Raw genomic sequence first — 15,354 nt, forward strand, 5'->3', positions numbered from 1 at the left:
CGTCGCCGGCGGCGCGTTGGCGTACAACGGCATGGCGCCGCTGTTCACGTCCGCGAGGGAGGGCGACGAGGGGTACGAGCGGAGCGCGGGCGTCGCGCGGCGGATGGGGATGGCGACGGAGGAGGGCGAAGGGCGCGGGGCGCGGAGGAGGAGGAGGAGGAGGAGGAGGAGGGAGGAAAAGATCGCGCTGATCGATCGCGAAGCCGGGAAAAAAGTCGTCGTCGGGGTGGGCGCGGCGTCGAGCGTGCTCGCGCTCGAGAGCGTCTTCGTCGCGCTGAGACGCGCGCTCGAGGACGGGAACGTGTAGAGGAGCGCGCGTCGCGTGCGTCGCCGCGGCGGGTGGAAGTTTTCGAATGAGGCCCATCGCGGGATGATAGACGACCGCGGCTGGACGGAGAGACCAGCGCGGCTCAGACGAACTCCGACGAAGCTTTCACGCGAGAGTTCGTCTCGTTCAGTTCTAAAAACTTCTCCAGAACTTCTCGGAGGCTTCGATCCCGTCCACACACCGGACCGCGCCGCCGCTGACCATGACGCGCGCCGCCGCGACCGTCGCCTCCTCCCGCGCCGCGCCGTTCCCCTCCTCCTCCTCTTCGACGAGGACGACGACGCGACGCGCGACCCCGCCTCGGCGGGCTCGCGCCGCCGCGCGTCAACATCGCGCGGTGGTCTCCGCCTCGTCCGCGTCGTCGTCGTCCGTCGAAGCGACGCGCGCGCTGCGCGACGCGCTCGCGAATCTGTCGCGCGTCGCCCCGCCGGCGTCCGGCGCCGCGGTCCTCGAGGCGGCGAAGGCGCTCGAGAGCCCGCCCGAGGAGGACACGCTCGGCGGCATCGACGGCCTCTGGGTCACGGAGTGGACGTCCATGGACCCGCCCTACCACGAGCTCCAGATGGACGACGACGACGACGACGACGACGACGACGGCGACGGCGACGTCTACGTCCCTCGCGCGTTCCCGTTGCCCCTGGCGGCGCTCAGCTTCGGCGCGTTCGGCGCGCTGAACGTCATCGCCACGCGCACGGTGAACATCGTTCGCGGCGCTGAGTACGTCCTCGCGATCGTCTTCGTCGACGCGGGCGACGGCGCCGGCGACGACGACGACGAGTTCGCGGAGGGCGTCCTGTTCCTGCGGGGGTCGTGCGCGCCGGCGTCGGACTCGGACTCGGACTTGGACTCGGACTCGGGGGCGGAGGCGAGTCGCCTGTTGCGCGTCGCGTTCGAGGAGGCGAAGGTGTGCGCGACGGGGTTCTGCCGCGAGACGCTGACGGGGGCTGGGATGCTGGAGGGCGGGGAAGGCGACGGCGACGGCGGCGACGAATGCTACGACGACGCGACGAAATTTTTTACAAAGTCGGCGCGACTCGCCGCGCCCGCGACGCACATCGACGTCGCGTACGTCGACGGAACGACGCGCGTGCACGCGGGGGCGAGCGGGATGACCTACGTCTTATCTCGGGAAGAGGCGTCGATCGAGGCGGTGAAGGACGAGAAGTGGAGCTTCGAACGATACTCAGACGGGAAGTGGGAGGAGGAGTTGCGTAAATTTTTTTTCGACTGCGATGATGCGAGCTGATCGATAGAGCACTGCTTTGAAAGCGATTTGAAAGGCGAGAGGCCCATAGATTGAAAGGCGATCACTGCTTGAACCGTGGCACTGCCAGGCACACGCACTGCCAGCTGTCGCACTCACGCCAACTCCGAGATACGCGCGCGTTCGGCACGACGCGCGCGCGCTCGGCCGCGCCAGAGGGCGTCGCGCCGGGAACGACGTCTCGTCTCGAGAGGGCAGCCCTACCGTGACGCGTCGCGTCTTCTGCGATGACGGCGTCGTCCGCGATGCCCGCGACCGGGGCGGCGTCCGCGTCCGCCGCGTCGTTCCGCCGGCGTCGCGATCGCACCGCGTCCTCGCCAGCCCGTCGTCCTCGCGCGTCGTCGTCCTCGCGCGCCGTCGTCGCCGCCGCGAACGCCGCGAACGCCGCGGACGCCGCGGACGCCGAGGACGCGTCATCCTCCTCCGGCGCGCACATCGTGTGGTTCCGCGCCGGCGACCTGCGCGTCCACGACCACCCAGGGCTCGCGGAAGCGGCCGCGATGACGACGCGAGCGGTGATCCCACTCTTCGTCTTCGACCCTTCTGAGATCGCGCACGGGACGCCGTCCGACGCGCGCGCGCTGCACGAGGCCGTCGTCGCGCTGCGCGCGTCCCTCCGCGCGCTCGGGTCCGACCTCGTCGTCCGCGTCGGCGACCCTTCAATGGAGATGCCCTCGGTCGCCGCCGCGCTCGGCGCGACGTCGCTCGCTGCGGCGCGCGAGCTGGAGTGGGCGCGCGTCGCCGGCTGGCGCGAGACGCTCGCCGCGCTTCGCGCGGCGGGCGTGAAATGCGACACGTGGCACGCGCCGCTCCGCGCGCGCACGCCGGCGTTCGAGGAGGCGCGCGACGCGACCGCGGCGGCGGCGAGGACGGGCGAGAGGGGCGCGCCGCTGTGCGCGTTCGCGAGCGACGGCGACTACGCGGCGGCGACGGGGGGGATCGCGGCGCCGCTGCCGCCGCCGGCGTCGTTGCCGGCGACGGAAACGAAAACGGCCGACGGCGATGCGTTATCGGTAGTGCAGAACATACTCGCGCGGAGCATACTCGACGCGGACGGTATGCCGGACCTCGAGACCGCGCGCGCGTGGGCGAAGATGCCGGACTCCGCGGAGGCTGCCGAGTACGACGCCGCGGTGGCGGCGGCGAAGAGAGCGCTGAGCGACCCGGAGTTTACGAAGCGCCGCAAGATGACGGCGTCCACGGACAACGCGTTCCTCATGTTCAGCGAGGAGAAGATGCTCGCGCTCGCCGCGGAGGAGAGCGCGGCCGCGATTCCCTCCGTGCCGTTTCGCATGCCCGGCGGCGAGCCCGAGGTTCGGGACTTTTACGACGGCTTCCTCGACTTTTACACCGCCACGTCCAACAAAGAATACCGAAGGATGTACGACGTCGTCATGGAGAACAAGCCCGCGGCGTTCTTCCGGCTGTTTCGCGAGGCCCTCGCGCTCGGGACGCTGTCGCCGCGGTACGTGCACGACACCGCGCGGAGATGGGAGGCGAAGAGCTCGAGGGCGACAGATCTGTGCGCCGGCGCGAGGCGAGTCGCGGAGCAGCGCGACTTTCAGGCGTTTCAGGCTGAGGCGCAGCTAGACGCGAACGCGGAGGGGCCGGGGATATCCTTAGTCGGCGCGTACAACGTCGTCTCTGGGTCGCTGTAGCGGAGTAGTAGCGTCGCGTACGTGTAGTGTAAGTTATCTCACGAGAGCGAATAGGCAGAGCGGACCGGAGGCGCGTCTGAAGACGCCGACTGTGCTCGCCGTCCCGCCGCCGACGTCGTCCTCAAAACGCATCATTCCAATAGTCCGACACGTGTAGAGATCTGCGTCGTCACTTCGAGGCGCGCTCCCGCGGGCGCGCCGCGTCGGCGCCGGAGCGAGCGCGATGGCGACGTTCGCGGCTCCGACGTCCGCGGAGGTGCGCGCGCGACGCGTCGTCTCGTCCCGTCGATTAAACCCCGCGCCCGCCGCGCGCTCGTCCCCGTCCGTCGTCGTCGCGCGCGCTGACGCTGACGCGTCGTCGCCCGCGTTCCCAACCATTCATCATCCCCTCGTTCGTCGTCGGTCGTCGCAGGAGGAAGAGGCGCAGCTTCAAGCGGCGCTGCGCGCGAGCGAGGCGGAAGTGGACGCGCGCGCGCACGAGCTCGAGCGCCAGCGCGCCAACTCGCGCCGCGCGCGCGAGGACGCGGTTCGCGCCGCGCAGGCTGCGGAAGAGACCGCGATCCGCGAGCGGAACGCGCGGCGGCATCACGCGACGACGACGGCACCGCGGCCTCCGCCCGCGCATCGCCATCATCACAACACACACGCGCCGCCTCCGACGAACCTCCCGCCCGGGACCGTCCTCGGCGTCCCGGTGGACGCGCGGTATCGCGCGCACCCGACGTACGCGGACGAAGAGACCGCGCTGGCGGCGGCGCTGTCGCTGAGCGAGGAGGAAGAGAGGAAGCGGCGCGCGTTGTTGGAGGCGCAGCGGCATCGCGCGGCGCGACCGGATTTCCTTCGCGGCCTCGACGACGCGCGGCGGCGGCAGCGCGAGGTGGACGAGCTCGAGGAGGCGCTCGCGCGGAGTAAGGAGGAGGCTGAGCTCGCGGAGGCGCTGGAGCGGAGCGTGCTCGAGACGGGCCCGCCGAGCGCTCAGAGCCGTCGCGGTGCGCCGCGGTATCCGCATCCGTCGATCGACCCGCTGACGGAGGAGGAGCGCGCGGACGTCGCGGCCGCGGCGTTCCGCGCGGCGGCGTTCGGGGAGGAGGAGCCGCCGGCGCGCGCGGCGCCGGCCACGGCGCCGCCGGCGCCGCCTCCCACCGCGTCGCCGCCGGAAGATGGATGGACGTCGACCGACGCGACGGCGACGGCGACGGGCGCGAGCCGCGCGGCGAGGGCGGAGGCGCGGCGATCGCGATCTCGACGGCGCTTCCACGAGGACTCGCGCGCGGTGCTCGAGAAAGCCGCGGAGGAGCGCAAAAACGCGCTCGCGAAGGAGGCCGCGGCGAGGAAGGAGGCGGCGGCGAGGCGGGAGGCGGAGCGGAGGCGCGCGGAGGAAGAGAGAGCGGAGGCGGCGCGCGAGCGTCTGCGCGCGGAGAAGCGTCGACGCGAGAGAGACGCGGAGAGGGCGCGCGCGGCGGCTGAAGCGGCGGAGGCGGAGAAGGCCAAAGCGGCCGCCGCGACGACGGTGAGGGCGGCCGCGGCGAGGGCGGAGGCGACGGAGGAGGCGATTCGCGCGCGCTGGGCCGCGAGAGTCGCGAGGGACATAGGCGAAGCGGACCTGCCGCGCGCGTTGGCGACGTTGGGGCACGCCCCCGCGGACGCGTCCGTCGCGTCGGCGCGAAGGGCGTACAAAAAAGCGGCGCTGACGTTCCACCCGGACAGGAACGGTGGGAAGTCCGCGGAGGAGCGCATCCGGGGCGAGGAGGTGTGGAAGCTCCTGTCGCAAAAGTACGAGGAGTACAACGAGGGCTCGTCGTGAGCAGCGCCGTCGCGCGAATATTTTAATAATTAGCGACGCGCCGAGCGCGCGACTAGAATAAATACGCGCGAGCGCGGTCACGCTCCGTCTCCACCCCTTCCCTCGGTCTTCCCCGCCGCCGCCGCCGCCGCTCGCGCGCTCGCCGCCTCGTCCAGCGTCTCGACCGCCTTCCGACCGATCAAATCGCACAGCTCCATCGCCCTCGCGTAGTCCTCGTCGCTCACGTCGCTCATGTCCTTCTCCGCTCCGCACGCGCCGAAGAGATTGGATATCCCCACGCACGTGCAGTTAAACTCGCCGACGACAAACTTCGTCGTGCCCTCCTGGTCGCCGTCGCACGGTATGAAATCCGCGGTCCATATCAGCGGCAGAGGCTGGTCTTTGATTCCCATGACTTCGAGTAACTCCGGGACGTCCCGCTCGATGAATTTTCGCTTCAGCTCGGCGAACTCGGGCGCGTCCGGGGGGAAAAACGTCGGGTCGTTGTTTCCGCCGACCGCGCTGAACCCGCCGCCGTTGGGTTTCTTCCGTATGATCTGAAACAACGTGTCGGTCACCATCAGCATTCGCACTTCGCCCTCGGTGATGCGCGGCAGCAGGCGCTGGTCGACGATGTGGCCGACGTCGCCGCCGCGGAGGTATCTCCCGGGAAAGTCCGACCGCCACGTCCCCGCCTCGGGCGTCGGCCCGTTGACGCAAAACTCTAAAAACTCCCCCACCGTGTGATGCTCCACGTGGTTATCGTTCATCTCCATGAGTTTTAACCGGTCGTTCAGCTCTAACGTCTTCTCCCCGAACGTTTCGCAGTACTCCTTGCCCTCGAGCCAGCACAGCCAGATGCCCTCGCCGTGGCTCCCTCGGTTTTGTTTCAGCACCCTCGGGCGAAACGCCGCGGTCTTCAGGAACCCCTCGCACAGCTCCTCCTTGTTGTCGTACGTGAACGTGTCCGACAGACCGCAGGATATGTCGCGTATCCTCACGAGCGCGTTCTTCGCGCCCATCGTTTTCTGCACCGCGGGGGAATTCCACACGAGCTTCCCTTCCGCTATGAACCGGTTCATCAGCGCGTCGAAGTCGTCCTGCGCGCCGTCCCGCACGCCCGGGCACGACAGCTGTCCCGGGTTGATCCGCACGACGAACGCGTCGTACGCGCTCAGCGTTCCCGCCATCTCGTCAATGCGCGTCGGGTCGTACTCTATCACGTCGCACGCCGCGCCCGCGTTCACGATGCCGTTGCACACGCCGACCGCGTCGTATCGACGGCCGCGCTTGTCCTTGTCCGCGTTGTGCTGACGCCCGCCGGGCGGGCGGAACCCGATGTGCGCGATGCGGTATCGAGGATTCGAGGGCGACGGCAGGAGGTCGTCGCATCGCGGCCGCGGCGGGGGCGACGACATCTCTCACGGCGTGATCGATGTCATCGTCCGAGCGGCCGCGCCTGCCGCGATGAGGTGTGCGTGGATAGAATGTCCGTCTCGCGACGGAGGTCGCGGCGACTGGAAGAGACGTCCGCTGACTGGACACTGTGTAATAAAAAGGTCTGCGATCGGCTGCAACTCTACCGATGAAAAGCTCGCGATCAAATGTTTTTAGCGGTTTGGAAATGCCCTTTTATTTTTATTTTTGAAACCGAATCTGAGGACGCTTCACCCGACCGCGGGTTGGCGTTGGGGATGCGTTCGACTGTTCGAGGAGGAAGGCCGCGGCACGGCATTGCGCGCGGCGCTGAGGCAGCGGCGACGCGACGGCGACTGATCGGGGAGACGGGTGAAAGCCCCCGGTCGTTGCGCGCGCGATGCTCACCAAATTCGAGGTGCGCGCGCCCTCGATCGCCCCCCCCGCGCGCGTCTTCCCGCGCGCGCGATGCCCCCTCCAAACGGGCGTCATGTCCATCAACATCGCGCTCGGGCGCTTCGTCGTCCTTTCAACCCCCCGTCCTCCTCGCGCGAGATCGCGCGCTCGCGTCGTCCGCGCGCTGACCTCCGCGCCCTACCTCCCCCCACGCGCATCGCGCTAAAACTTCTTAAACACACAGACGAAATCCAACCGCGTCAAGGGCCTGACGTTCCACCCGAAGCGGCCATGGATCCTCGCCTCGCTGCACAGCGGCGTGATCCAGCTGTGGGACTACCGCATGGGAACCCTCATCGATCGATTCGACGAGCACGACGGGCCCGTGCGAGGCGTGCACTTTCACAACTCGCAGCCGCTGTTCGTGTCCGGAGGTGCGCGCGCGATCAGCCCTGTCGACCGCCGCCGCGCTCGCGTCCGCTCGATCGCGAGCAGCGCGCGCGGTCGCGCCATCGCGCCCCCGCGTAGGGTTTTTTTCCGACGTCGCCCGCGCCCCAGACGCGACTGGACGAAAAAAAGAAAACCAAGATCCGACGCGACTCGCCACTGACGCTTCTCCCCGCCCTCCGTCCCTCCCTTCGACTACTAGGCGACGACTACAAGATCAAGGTGTGGAACTACAAACTCCGCCGCTGCCTCTTCACGCTGCTGGGCCACCTCGACTACATCCGCACCGTCGCGTTCCACCCCGAGTACCCGTGGATCGTCTCCGCGTCGGACGATCAGACGATCCGGATCTGGAACTGGCAGTCGCGCAACTGCATCAGCGTCCTCACCGGGCACAACCACTACGTCATGAGCGCGATGTTTCACCCGAAGGAAGATCTGGTGGTGTCGGCGTCGCTGGATCAAACCGTGCGCGTATGGGATATCGGCGGGCTCCGTAAAAAGTCCGTCGCGCCCGGGGACGATCTCATGCGTCTCCCGCAGGCGGTGAACAACGAGCTCTTCGGCGGCGGCGACGCGGTCGTGAAGTACGTCCTCGAGGGCCACGACCGCGGCGTGAACTGGGCGAGTTTCCACCCGTCGCTGCCGCTCATCGTCTCGGGCGCGGATGACCGTCAGGTGAAGCTGTGGAGGATGAACGATACCAAGGCGTGGGAGGTGGACACCCTGCGCGGGCACGTGAACAACGTGTCGTGCGTGATGTTTCACGCGAGGCAGGACATCATCGTCTCGAACTCTGAGGATAAGTCCATCAGAGTGTGGGACATGAGCAAGCGGACGGGGGTGCAGACGTTTCGAAGAGAGCACGACCGGTTTTGGATTCTCAGCGCGCACCCGGAGGTGAACCTCCTCGCGGCGGGGCACGACAGCGGGATGATCGTGTTCAAGCTCGAGCGCGAGCGCCCGGCGTACGCGACGCACCAAGGGACGCTGTTTTACGTGAAGGATCGGTACCTGCGGTCGTACGATTACCAGTCTGGGAGGGATAACCCGCTCATCTCGATTCGCCGCGCCGGCGCCGGCGCCGGCGGCAACGCCGGCCCCCGGTCGTTGTCCTACAACCCCGCGGAGAACGCGGTGCTCATCAACAGCGACGTCGACGGCGGGACGTACGAGCTGCACGTCTTACCGAAAGGCAGCGTCGGCGGCGAAGGATCGAGCGACAGCCGCAGAGGCGCGGGCGCGTCGGCGGTGTTCGTCGCGAGAAACCGATTCGCCGTCCTCGACAAGGGCAACCACCAGATCTTGGTGAAAAACCTCAAAGACGAGGTCACGAAGAAGTGCTCCCCGCCCGACAGCGCCACGGACGCCATCTTCTACGCCGGCACCGGCGCGCTCCTGTGCCGCAGCGAGGATCGAATGATTCTGTTCGACGTGCAACAGCGCGCCACGATGGCGGAGCTCGCCACGCCCTACGTCAAGTACGTGGTGTGGTCCCCGGACATGTCTCTCGTCGCGATGCTCTCGAAGCACGCGATCGTGATCGCGAACCGCAAGCTCGGGCACGCGTGCACGGTGCACGAGACGATCAGGGTCAAGTCCGGGGCGTGGGACGACGCCGGGGTGTTTATCTACACGACGTTGAACCACATCAAGTACGCGTTGCCCAACGGCGACAGCGGCATCATCCGGACGCTCGAGACGCCGGTGTACCTCACGAAGGTGTTCGGAAACACGGTGTACTGCCTCGATAGGGACGGGAAGAATCGGCAGATTCAGATCGACTCGAGCGAGTACATGTTCAAGCTCGCGCTCGGGCAGAGGAAGTACGACGTCGTGCTTCAGATGATCAAGTCAGGGTCGCTGTGCGGGCAGTCCATCATCGCGTATCTGCAACAGAAGGGGTTCCCGGAGGTGGCGCTTCACTTCGTCAAGGTGCGCGTGCGCGGCGCGCGACGCCCGTCTTTGTCTTTTATCTCCGCCGCCGGCGCGGCGTTTCTTTTCGCGCCCCCAGCGGCTGTCGCGATGATTCAACACACATACCGTCATACATCCCTCCGAAGCGAATGCTTCGAGTTCGTGGTGATTTCTTGTTCGCATTTTTTTATGAGCCGCCGCCGCTGGTCTTTTTCTCTCTCTCTCTCTTCGCGCGCGTTTCGTTCGCCCGCCCTCCGACGAGCGCGAACTCACCCGCCCACTCGCGCCCGCGCATCCCCCCTCCTCACAGGACGAGTCCACGCGCTTCGAACTCGCGCTCGAGTGCGGCAACATCGAAGTCGCGCTCTCCGCGGCGCAAGAGCTCGACGACAAGGACACCTGGCACAAGCTCGGCGTCGCGGCGCTGAGACAGGGGAACCACCAGATCGTCGAGTTCGCGTATCAGAAGACGAAGAACTTCGAGCGGCTATCGTTCTTGTACCTCATCACCGGGAACATCGAGAAGCTGCAGAAGATGTTAAAAATATCCGAGATGCGCGGCGACGTCATGGGCCAGTTCCACAACGCGTTGTACCTCGGCGACGTCCCCGAGCGCGTGAAAATTCTCGAAAACGCCGGGCACCACGCGTTGGCGTATCTCACCGCGGCGACGCACGGGATGAAAGAAGACGCGGAGCGCCTCGAGGCGGTCCTCGTCGAGGCGGGGATCGCGGTCCCGGAGGTGACCGAAGGCGAGGAGATTGCGCCGCTCACGCCCCCCAAGCCCATCATCGTCGGGGATAACTGGCCTCTGCTCACGGTGTCGAAGGGTTTCTTCGAGGGCGTCTTATCCGGCGAGGTCGACGCGTCAGCGTACGCGGAAGGCGGCTTCGACGACGAGGCCGGCGCAGGGTGGGGCGACGACCTCGACATCGACCTCGGCGGCGATGACGACAAGGAGAAGGAGGAGGACCCGCTCGCCGCCGCCGGCCTCGCCGCGGGGTCGGACGAAGAGAAGGAGGGCGGCGACGGCTCGGACTCGGACGCGGGATGGGACATGGAAGATCTGGACCTGCCCCCCGACGTCGGCGGCGGCGACGACGACGGCGGCCTCGTCGGCCCGTCCGAGGTGTTCGTCGCGCCCACCGCGGGGATCCCCCCGTCGCGCAGATGGACGGAGAAGAGCGCGGTGCCGGGTGGTGCGTTCTATCTCACACTGGTCCCCATACGACCGCGTCGGCGAGGTGGACGCCGATCCTTAAGGACTTTGCCCGTCGTATCTCTCCGCTCACCCCCCGCTTTCAATCCCCGTCCTCGACGCCTTTCAACGCCAACTGACGCCTATGAACTCCACCCCGACATTCGCTTGTATGGAACGACCCTCAGAGCACGCCGCCGCGGGCGACTTCGACGCCGCGATGAAGCTCCTGAACCGCCAGCTCGGCGTGATCAATTTCGCGCCGCTGAAGCAGCACTTCATCGACGCCGCGTTCGCGACGCACGCGTCGATGACGGCGACGTCCATGGGACCCAACCTAACGTTCCCGCTCGGGAGGGACTGGAACGCGGACGCGCCGGTGGGCAAGACGCCGCAGCCCGCGCTCGTGTCGTCGCTCGCCGTCCTCGAGGCGAAGCTCAAGGCGGCGTACAAGGCGCGTTCTCCTCACACTGGTTCCCATACGACCGCGTTCGCGTGGTGAACGCCGATCCTTAAGGACTTTTCCCGGCGTGTCTCTCCGCCCACCCCTCGGTTTCGATCCCCGCCCTCGACGCCTTTCAACTTCAACTGACGCCTTTCAACTCCACCCCGACAATCGCTCGTATGTTGGAACGACCCTAAGACGACGACGGAGGGGAAGTTTGGCGAGGCGCTCAAGCTGTTCCAGTCCATCATCCACGGCGTCGCGGTGCTGCTCGTGGACTCCAGGAGGGAGGTGGACGAGGTGAGGGAACTATTGGGGATCGCGCGCGAGTACGCCGTCGCGCTGCGGATCGAGATGAAGCGCAAGGAGCACAAGGAGGATCCAGTTCGGGCGGCGGAGCTCGCGGCGTACTTTACGCACTCGATGATGCAGCCGATTCACGCGTCGCTCGCGTTGCGGAGCGCGATGAGCCTCTTCTTCAAGCTGAAGAACTTCAACACCGCTGCGAACTTTTGCCGGCGACTGCTGGAGCTGAACCCGCCGGTGAAGGTGGCGCAGCAGGCGAAGCAGGTTCTCCAGGCGTGCGAGCGAACGCCCACGGACGAGGTGGAGCTTGACTACGACTCGCGCAATCCGTTCGTCGTGTGCTCGGCGACTTTCGCGCCAATCTACCGCGGCACGAAGGACGTCGCGTGCTCGTGCTGCGGCGCGAAGTTCATCGCGGAGGGGGATCACGTGAACAAGGTGTGTCCGGTGTGTAACCTCGGCGCCGTCGGCGTGGAGGCTGCCGGGCTCGTCGTGTCGCCGTCGCAGCGGTGAGGAGGATGGAGGTCGGAGGACGGTCGGCGTCGCGCGGTAAACGTAGTAGCTGTTCAACACATGTCATCATAATACGTTCTACGAACGACGTCGACGTTCTACGGTAGGAAGGCCTATGTTTCTGCGCTAGTGAGCACGGAAGTACTTACGTACTCACGTACTTTGCTATTCTTCTCACGCGGAAGAGACGGGCGCCGCCGAACCCAACGGCGCGCCGTCCTGCATCGCGAGCAGATCCGCCGCGCTCAGCGACGGCGTGACGTATCCCGCCGCCGTGGGCAACACCCCCCCAAGGGTCCCCTCGAGCGCTTTCCTCCTCGGATACGCCCGCAGCAGGACGAGCTGAATGATCCCGAGCGCGGCGCCGATCGCGTTTGGCGCGGCGAGGAACCAGTCCCCCAGAGCCATCCCGTAGGTGAACCACGCGGCGCCGTTGACCGTGTTCGCCGCCGCGAGCGGCGCGTGCAAGCTGGACGAGTCCCTCGTCGCGATCACTCTCTTCATCACGCTCAGCGGCGCGGCGTAGTACGCGAGCAGCACCGCGTTGCAGAACGCGCCGACGACCTGACGCTTGACGTCGACGTCGAGATTCGCGCCCGGGATGCCGACGAAGAAGAGCAGAGCCATCATCGCGACGAGCAGCGCCATCGCGATGCGCTCGAGCGCGTCTCTCGCCCTGGAGCCGTGCTCGCTGAGGCCGAACGCGACGAGCGTGAAGAAGAGGCCGATCATGCACCCTGGCGCGTTCGCGAAGAAGAGGAAGTAGTCGTCGATGTAGCAGCTGTACGCCATCCACGCGACGCAGTTGGCGAAGATGACGGGGAACGGGTACGGGTTCATCTCGCCGAGGTCGTTCGCGCGCTTCCTGCGGAGCATCTCGGGGACGGCGCTGAAGAACATGACGTTCGCGAGCGTGAACCCGAGCGAGGGGGCGACGACCTCCATGAGGACGTACGACGCGGACATCTCGGCGCGCGAAGCCGAGACGCGTCGCGGCGATGAAAAGTGATGAGATCTGCGTGGCGGCAGATCTCTCGGAAAACGCGTCAGAAGAGTTCGACGCTCGGAGCGGAAAGTGTCGTCCTCGGACGCCTCAGAAAAAGACGTCAGCGGCACGCGGCCACGTCGCCGTCGCCACTCCCCACGCGCGCCTAACCCCACCCCCGCGCGGCGCGCGTCATGCGTCTCGCCGTCTTCGATCTCGTCGTCCTCGCGCTCGCGGCGGCGGCGACGCCGTCGCGCGCCGTGCGAATCGCCTTCCTCGGTGCGCGTCCGCGGCCGCCCCCGTCGTTCGGTTCCTCTCGCGTCGTCCCTCCTTTTCTCGTCCGCGCGCGGCTGTTCTCCCGTCAACCAACGTCGTGATGTGATGACGTCGCTCCCTCGACCCCCACCCCGTGCCCATCGCGCCGCAGGCGACACGGGCATCGGGAACGACAACCCGGGCGACCACTGGACCGACTTCTACGGCAACCGACGCGCGCCCTCCTACCTCGTCGACGGCGTCGACTGCCGCGACTTCGAGGACGAACCCTGCCGTCTCTACTCGCGAGCGAGGGACGTCGTCGCCGGCCTGATCGACAACGGCGTCGACCTCGTCGTGCACGCGGGCGACCTCGACTACGAGTCCGCGCCGAAGATGTGGCGCCACTTCGTGGACGAGACGATCATCGACCAGGGCGTGGGCTATCTCGCCGCAAAGGGCAACCACGACGCGGACGGTTTCGACGACGTAGAACAGCTGTGGTCGGGTCCGTTCTATACACTGGTCCCCATGCGACCCCGTTCGCGCGGTGCACGCCGATCCTCGAGGACTTTTCTTTTTCTCCCGGCGTGTGTTTCTCTCCGCCCGTCCCTCGCTTTCGATCCCCGACGACCACGCCTTTCGACTCCCACTGACGCGCCCCTCCCTGAACTCCGCCCCGACGTCGGTTCGCGTGGAAAATTACCCTCAGGGCCGGAGGGATACGCCGCGATGTTATCCGACACCGTGCCCGCGGGCGCGAGCTGCGAGGGGAAGTACGGCGAGGCCATGGCGTGCGAGTACGGCGGCGTGACGATCGTGCTGAGCGCCGTGGGCGTGGACCAGGCGGGCGAGTCCGCGAATCGAGACCACTACGCGTTTATCGACGACGCGCTGCGAAAGAGCGCGTCGCGGTGGAAGATTTGCGCGTGGCACATGACCATGGCGAACATGCAAGTGTCGTACAAAGGCGACAGCGTCGGATGGGGCGCGTACGAGATTTGTCGAAAGCACGGCGCGTTCATCGTGACCGGGCACGCGCACACGTACTCGCGGACGCGCGAGCTCAAGAGGTTCGGCACGAAGCGGTGGAGCCACACGAGCGAGGATATCCAAACGAACGGCCCCGACGACGACGTCGTGCATCTCAGGCGCGTTCTCCTTACACTGGTCCCCATACGACCGCGTTCGCGCGGTGAACGCCGATCCTTAAGGGCTTTTCTTCCCGGCGTGTCTCTCCGTCCACCCCTCGCTTTCAATCCCGACACGCCTCGACGCCTTTCAACTCCGCCTGACGCCTTTCAACTCCATCCCGACGATGCTGCTTTGTACGGAACGACCCTCATCAGTCCCGGGGAGAACGGCACCGCGGGCGTCGCCGTCGTCGGCATCGGCGGATACAAGAACGAGGAGCAGCTCAAGTCCGCGCCGCACTGGTCGAAAGTGTACAGCAGCAAGTGCCTTCCGAACGATGACGCGTGCGAGGAAGCCCCGGAGGCGAACAAGTTCGGCGCGCTCATGTGCGACTTTGACGACTTGAGCGAAAACGCGCGCGCGGAATGCTGGACCGTCACGACGTCAGGCGCGTTCTATACACTGGTCCCCATACGACCGCGTTGGCGATGTGGACGCCGATCCTTAAGGACTTTGCCCGTCGCATCTCTCCGCCCACCCCCCGCTTTCAATCCCCGTCCTCGACGCCTTTCAACGCCAACTGACGCCTATGAACTCCAACCCGACATTCGCTTGTATGGAACGGCCCTCAGAGAAGCGCGCGACGGCGCGTACGAAGCAAAACTCGTATCGGTACCCGGTCGACAGGTTCTTCCTCGTCGCGGGACCGCGCCCTAAGGGCGAGACCGTGTACCTGAACGTCGCGGATTCCGACGCGAGCGCCGGCGCCGTCGTCGGGGCGCGTCTACGTCGGTTCGGTCGCGCGCCGTCCGAATCGCGATTCACGCGCCGGTCCAGGCGCGAAGCCGGATTGGACTGCTACGATAAGCGAGTCCCGTCGCACGACGGCGGCGCGACGCACACGTGCGCGGAACAGAAGCGGTGGGGCAAGTGCGACGAGTGGTTCATGGAGAACGGCGGGTACTGCCGTAAGACGTGCGGGAAGTGCGTCAACTTGTTCGAAGACGCGGACGCGCTGAGCGAGTACGACGACGCCTGGTACGATCAGATCGCGTTCCACGAGCTCTTCAGCGGATCCGTGAACGACGCCATGGAGGAAGCGATGGAGTTTGGCGTCGAGGACGAGGACGAGGAGGACGGCGACGCGCCCGCGCCCGCGCCCGCGACGGAGGCGATGGCGCGCGACGCGGTGGAAGAAGAGCTGGCGCGATGAGAGAGAGAGAGAGAGACGTTCGTTCCGGCGTGGACGACTGGAAGAAGAGAAAAAAGGCAGCGCCGCGGGCGAAGAAAAAGACGACGACACGAGGTG

The 15,354-nt window shown here is 66.8% G+C and overlaps 7 protein-coding genes across 7 annotated transcripts; 5 read left to right on the forward strand and 2 right to left on the reverse strand.

Moving 5' to 3' along the window:
- Nucleotides 1-31: 31 nt before the first annotated feature.
- MICPUCDRAFT_57027 (uncharacterized protein) lies at nt 32-307 on the forward strand (the record flags this gene model as incomplete). The annotated part of the gene is made up of 1 exon (XM_003057594.1): nt 32-307. The coding sequence occupies one exon, from the start codon at nt 32-34 to the stop codon at nt 305-307; it is 276 nt and encodes a 91-aa protein (XP_003057640.1).
- A 223-nt stretch (nt 308-530) lies between these two features.
- Nucleotides 531-3,250, forward strand: MICPUCDRAFT_46958 (uncharacterized protein; the record flags this gene model as incomplete). Its single annotated transcript, XM_003057595.1, has 2 exons — nt 531-1,539; nt 1,914-3,250. The coding sequence occupies 2 exons, from the start codon at nt 531-533 to the stop codon at nt 3,248-3,250; spliced, it is 2,346 nt and encodes a 781-aa protein (XP_003057641.1).
- Nucleotides 3,251-3,436: 186 nt separating this feature from the next.
- Nucleotides 3,437-5,054, forward strand: MICPUCDRAFT_67147 (uncharacterized protein; the record flags this gene model as incomplete). Its single annotated transcript, XM_003057596.1, has 2 exons — nt 3,437-3,506; nt 3,663-5,054. The coding sequence occupies exons 1-2, from the start codon at nt 3,474-3,476 to the stop codon at nt 5,052-5,054; spliced, it is 1,425 nt and encodes a 474-aa protein (XP_003057642.1). The 5' UTR covers nt 3,437-3,473.
- MICPUCDRAFT_46959 (uncharacterized protein) lies at nt 5,052-6,451 on the reverse strand (the record flags this gene model as incomplete). Its single annotated transcript, XM_003057961.1, has 1 exon — nt 5,052-6,451. The coding sequence occupies one exon, from the start codon at nt 6,449-6,451 to the stop codon at nt 5,132-5,134; it is 1,320 nt and encodes a 439-aa protein (XP_003058007.1). The 3' UTR covers nt 5,052-5,131.
- Nucleotides 6,452-6,784: 333 nt separating this feature from the next.
- Nucleotides 6,785-11,758, forward strand: MICPUCDRAFT_45432 (uncharacterized protein). The gene is made up of 6 exons (XM_003057597.1): nt 6,785-6,867; nt 7,090-7,279; nt 7,495-9,227; nt 9,520-10,408; nt 10,596-10,861; nt 11,051-11,758. Exons 1-6 carry the CDS (start codon nt 6,850-6,852, stop codon nt 11,669-11,671), a joined length of 3,717 nt encoding a protein of 1,238 aa, XP_003057643.1. The 5' UTR covers nt 6,785-6,849; the 3' UTR covers nt 11,672-11,758.
- Nucleotides 11,759-11,992: 234 nt separating this feature from the next.
- Nucleotides 11,993-12,619, reverse strand: MICPUCDRAFT_6567 (uncharacterized protein; the record flags this gene model as incomplete). The annotated part of the gene is made up of 1 exon (XM_003057962.1): nt 11,993-12,619. A coding segment is annotated over one exon (627 nt), but the record flags the coding sequence as incomplete, so codon positions are not given.
- Nucleotides 12,620-13,037: 418 nt separating this feature from the next.
- On the forward strand, nt 13,038-15,296 carry MICPUCDRAFT_57034 (uncharacterized protein; the record flags this gene model as incomplete). The annotated part of the gene is made up of 3 exons (XM_003057598.1): nt 13,038-13,419; nt 13,624-14,526; nt 14,678-15,296. The coding sequence occupies 3 exons, from the start codon at nt 13,038-13,040 to the stop codon at nt 15,256-15,258; spliced, it is 1,866 nt and encodes a 621-aa protein (XP_003057644.1). The 3' UTR covers nt 15,259-15,296.
- Between the last annotated feature and the right edge of the window lie 58 nt (nt 15,297-15,354).

This window comes from Micromonas pusilla, assembly GCF_000151265.4.
Source record: "Micromonas pusilla CCMP1545 genomic scaffold MICPUCscaffold_4, whole genome shotgun sequence".
Lineage (NCBI taxonomy): Eukaryota > Viridiplantae > Chlorophyta > Mamiellophyceae > Mamiellales > Mamiellaceae > Micromonas > Micromonas pusilla.

Coding starts and splice junctions, on each gene's coding strand:
- MICPUCDRAFT_45432 (XM_003057597.1), top strand. Junction 7,280..7,494: donor GCCGCTGTTCGTGTCCGGAG/GTGCGCGCGCGA, acceptor TTCGACTACTAG/GCGACGACTACAAGATCAAG. Junction 9,228..9,519: donor TGGCGCTTCACTTCGTCAAG/GTGCGCGTGCGC, acceptor CCCTCCTCACAG/GACGAGTCCACGCGCTTCGA.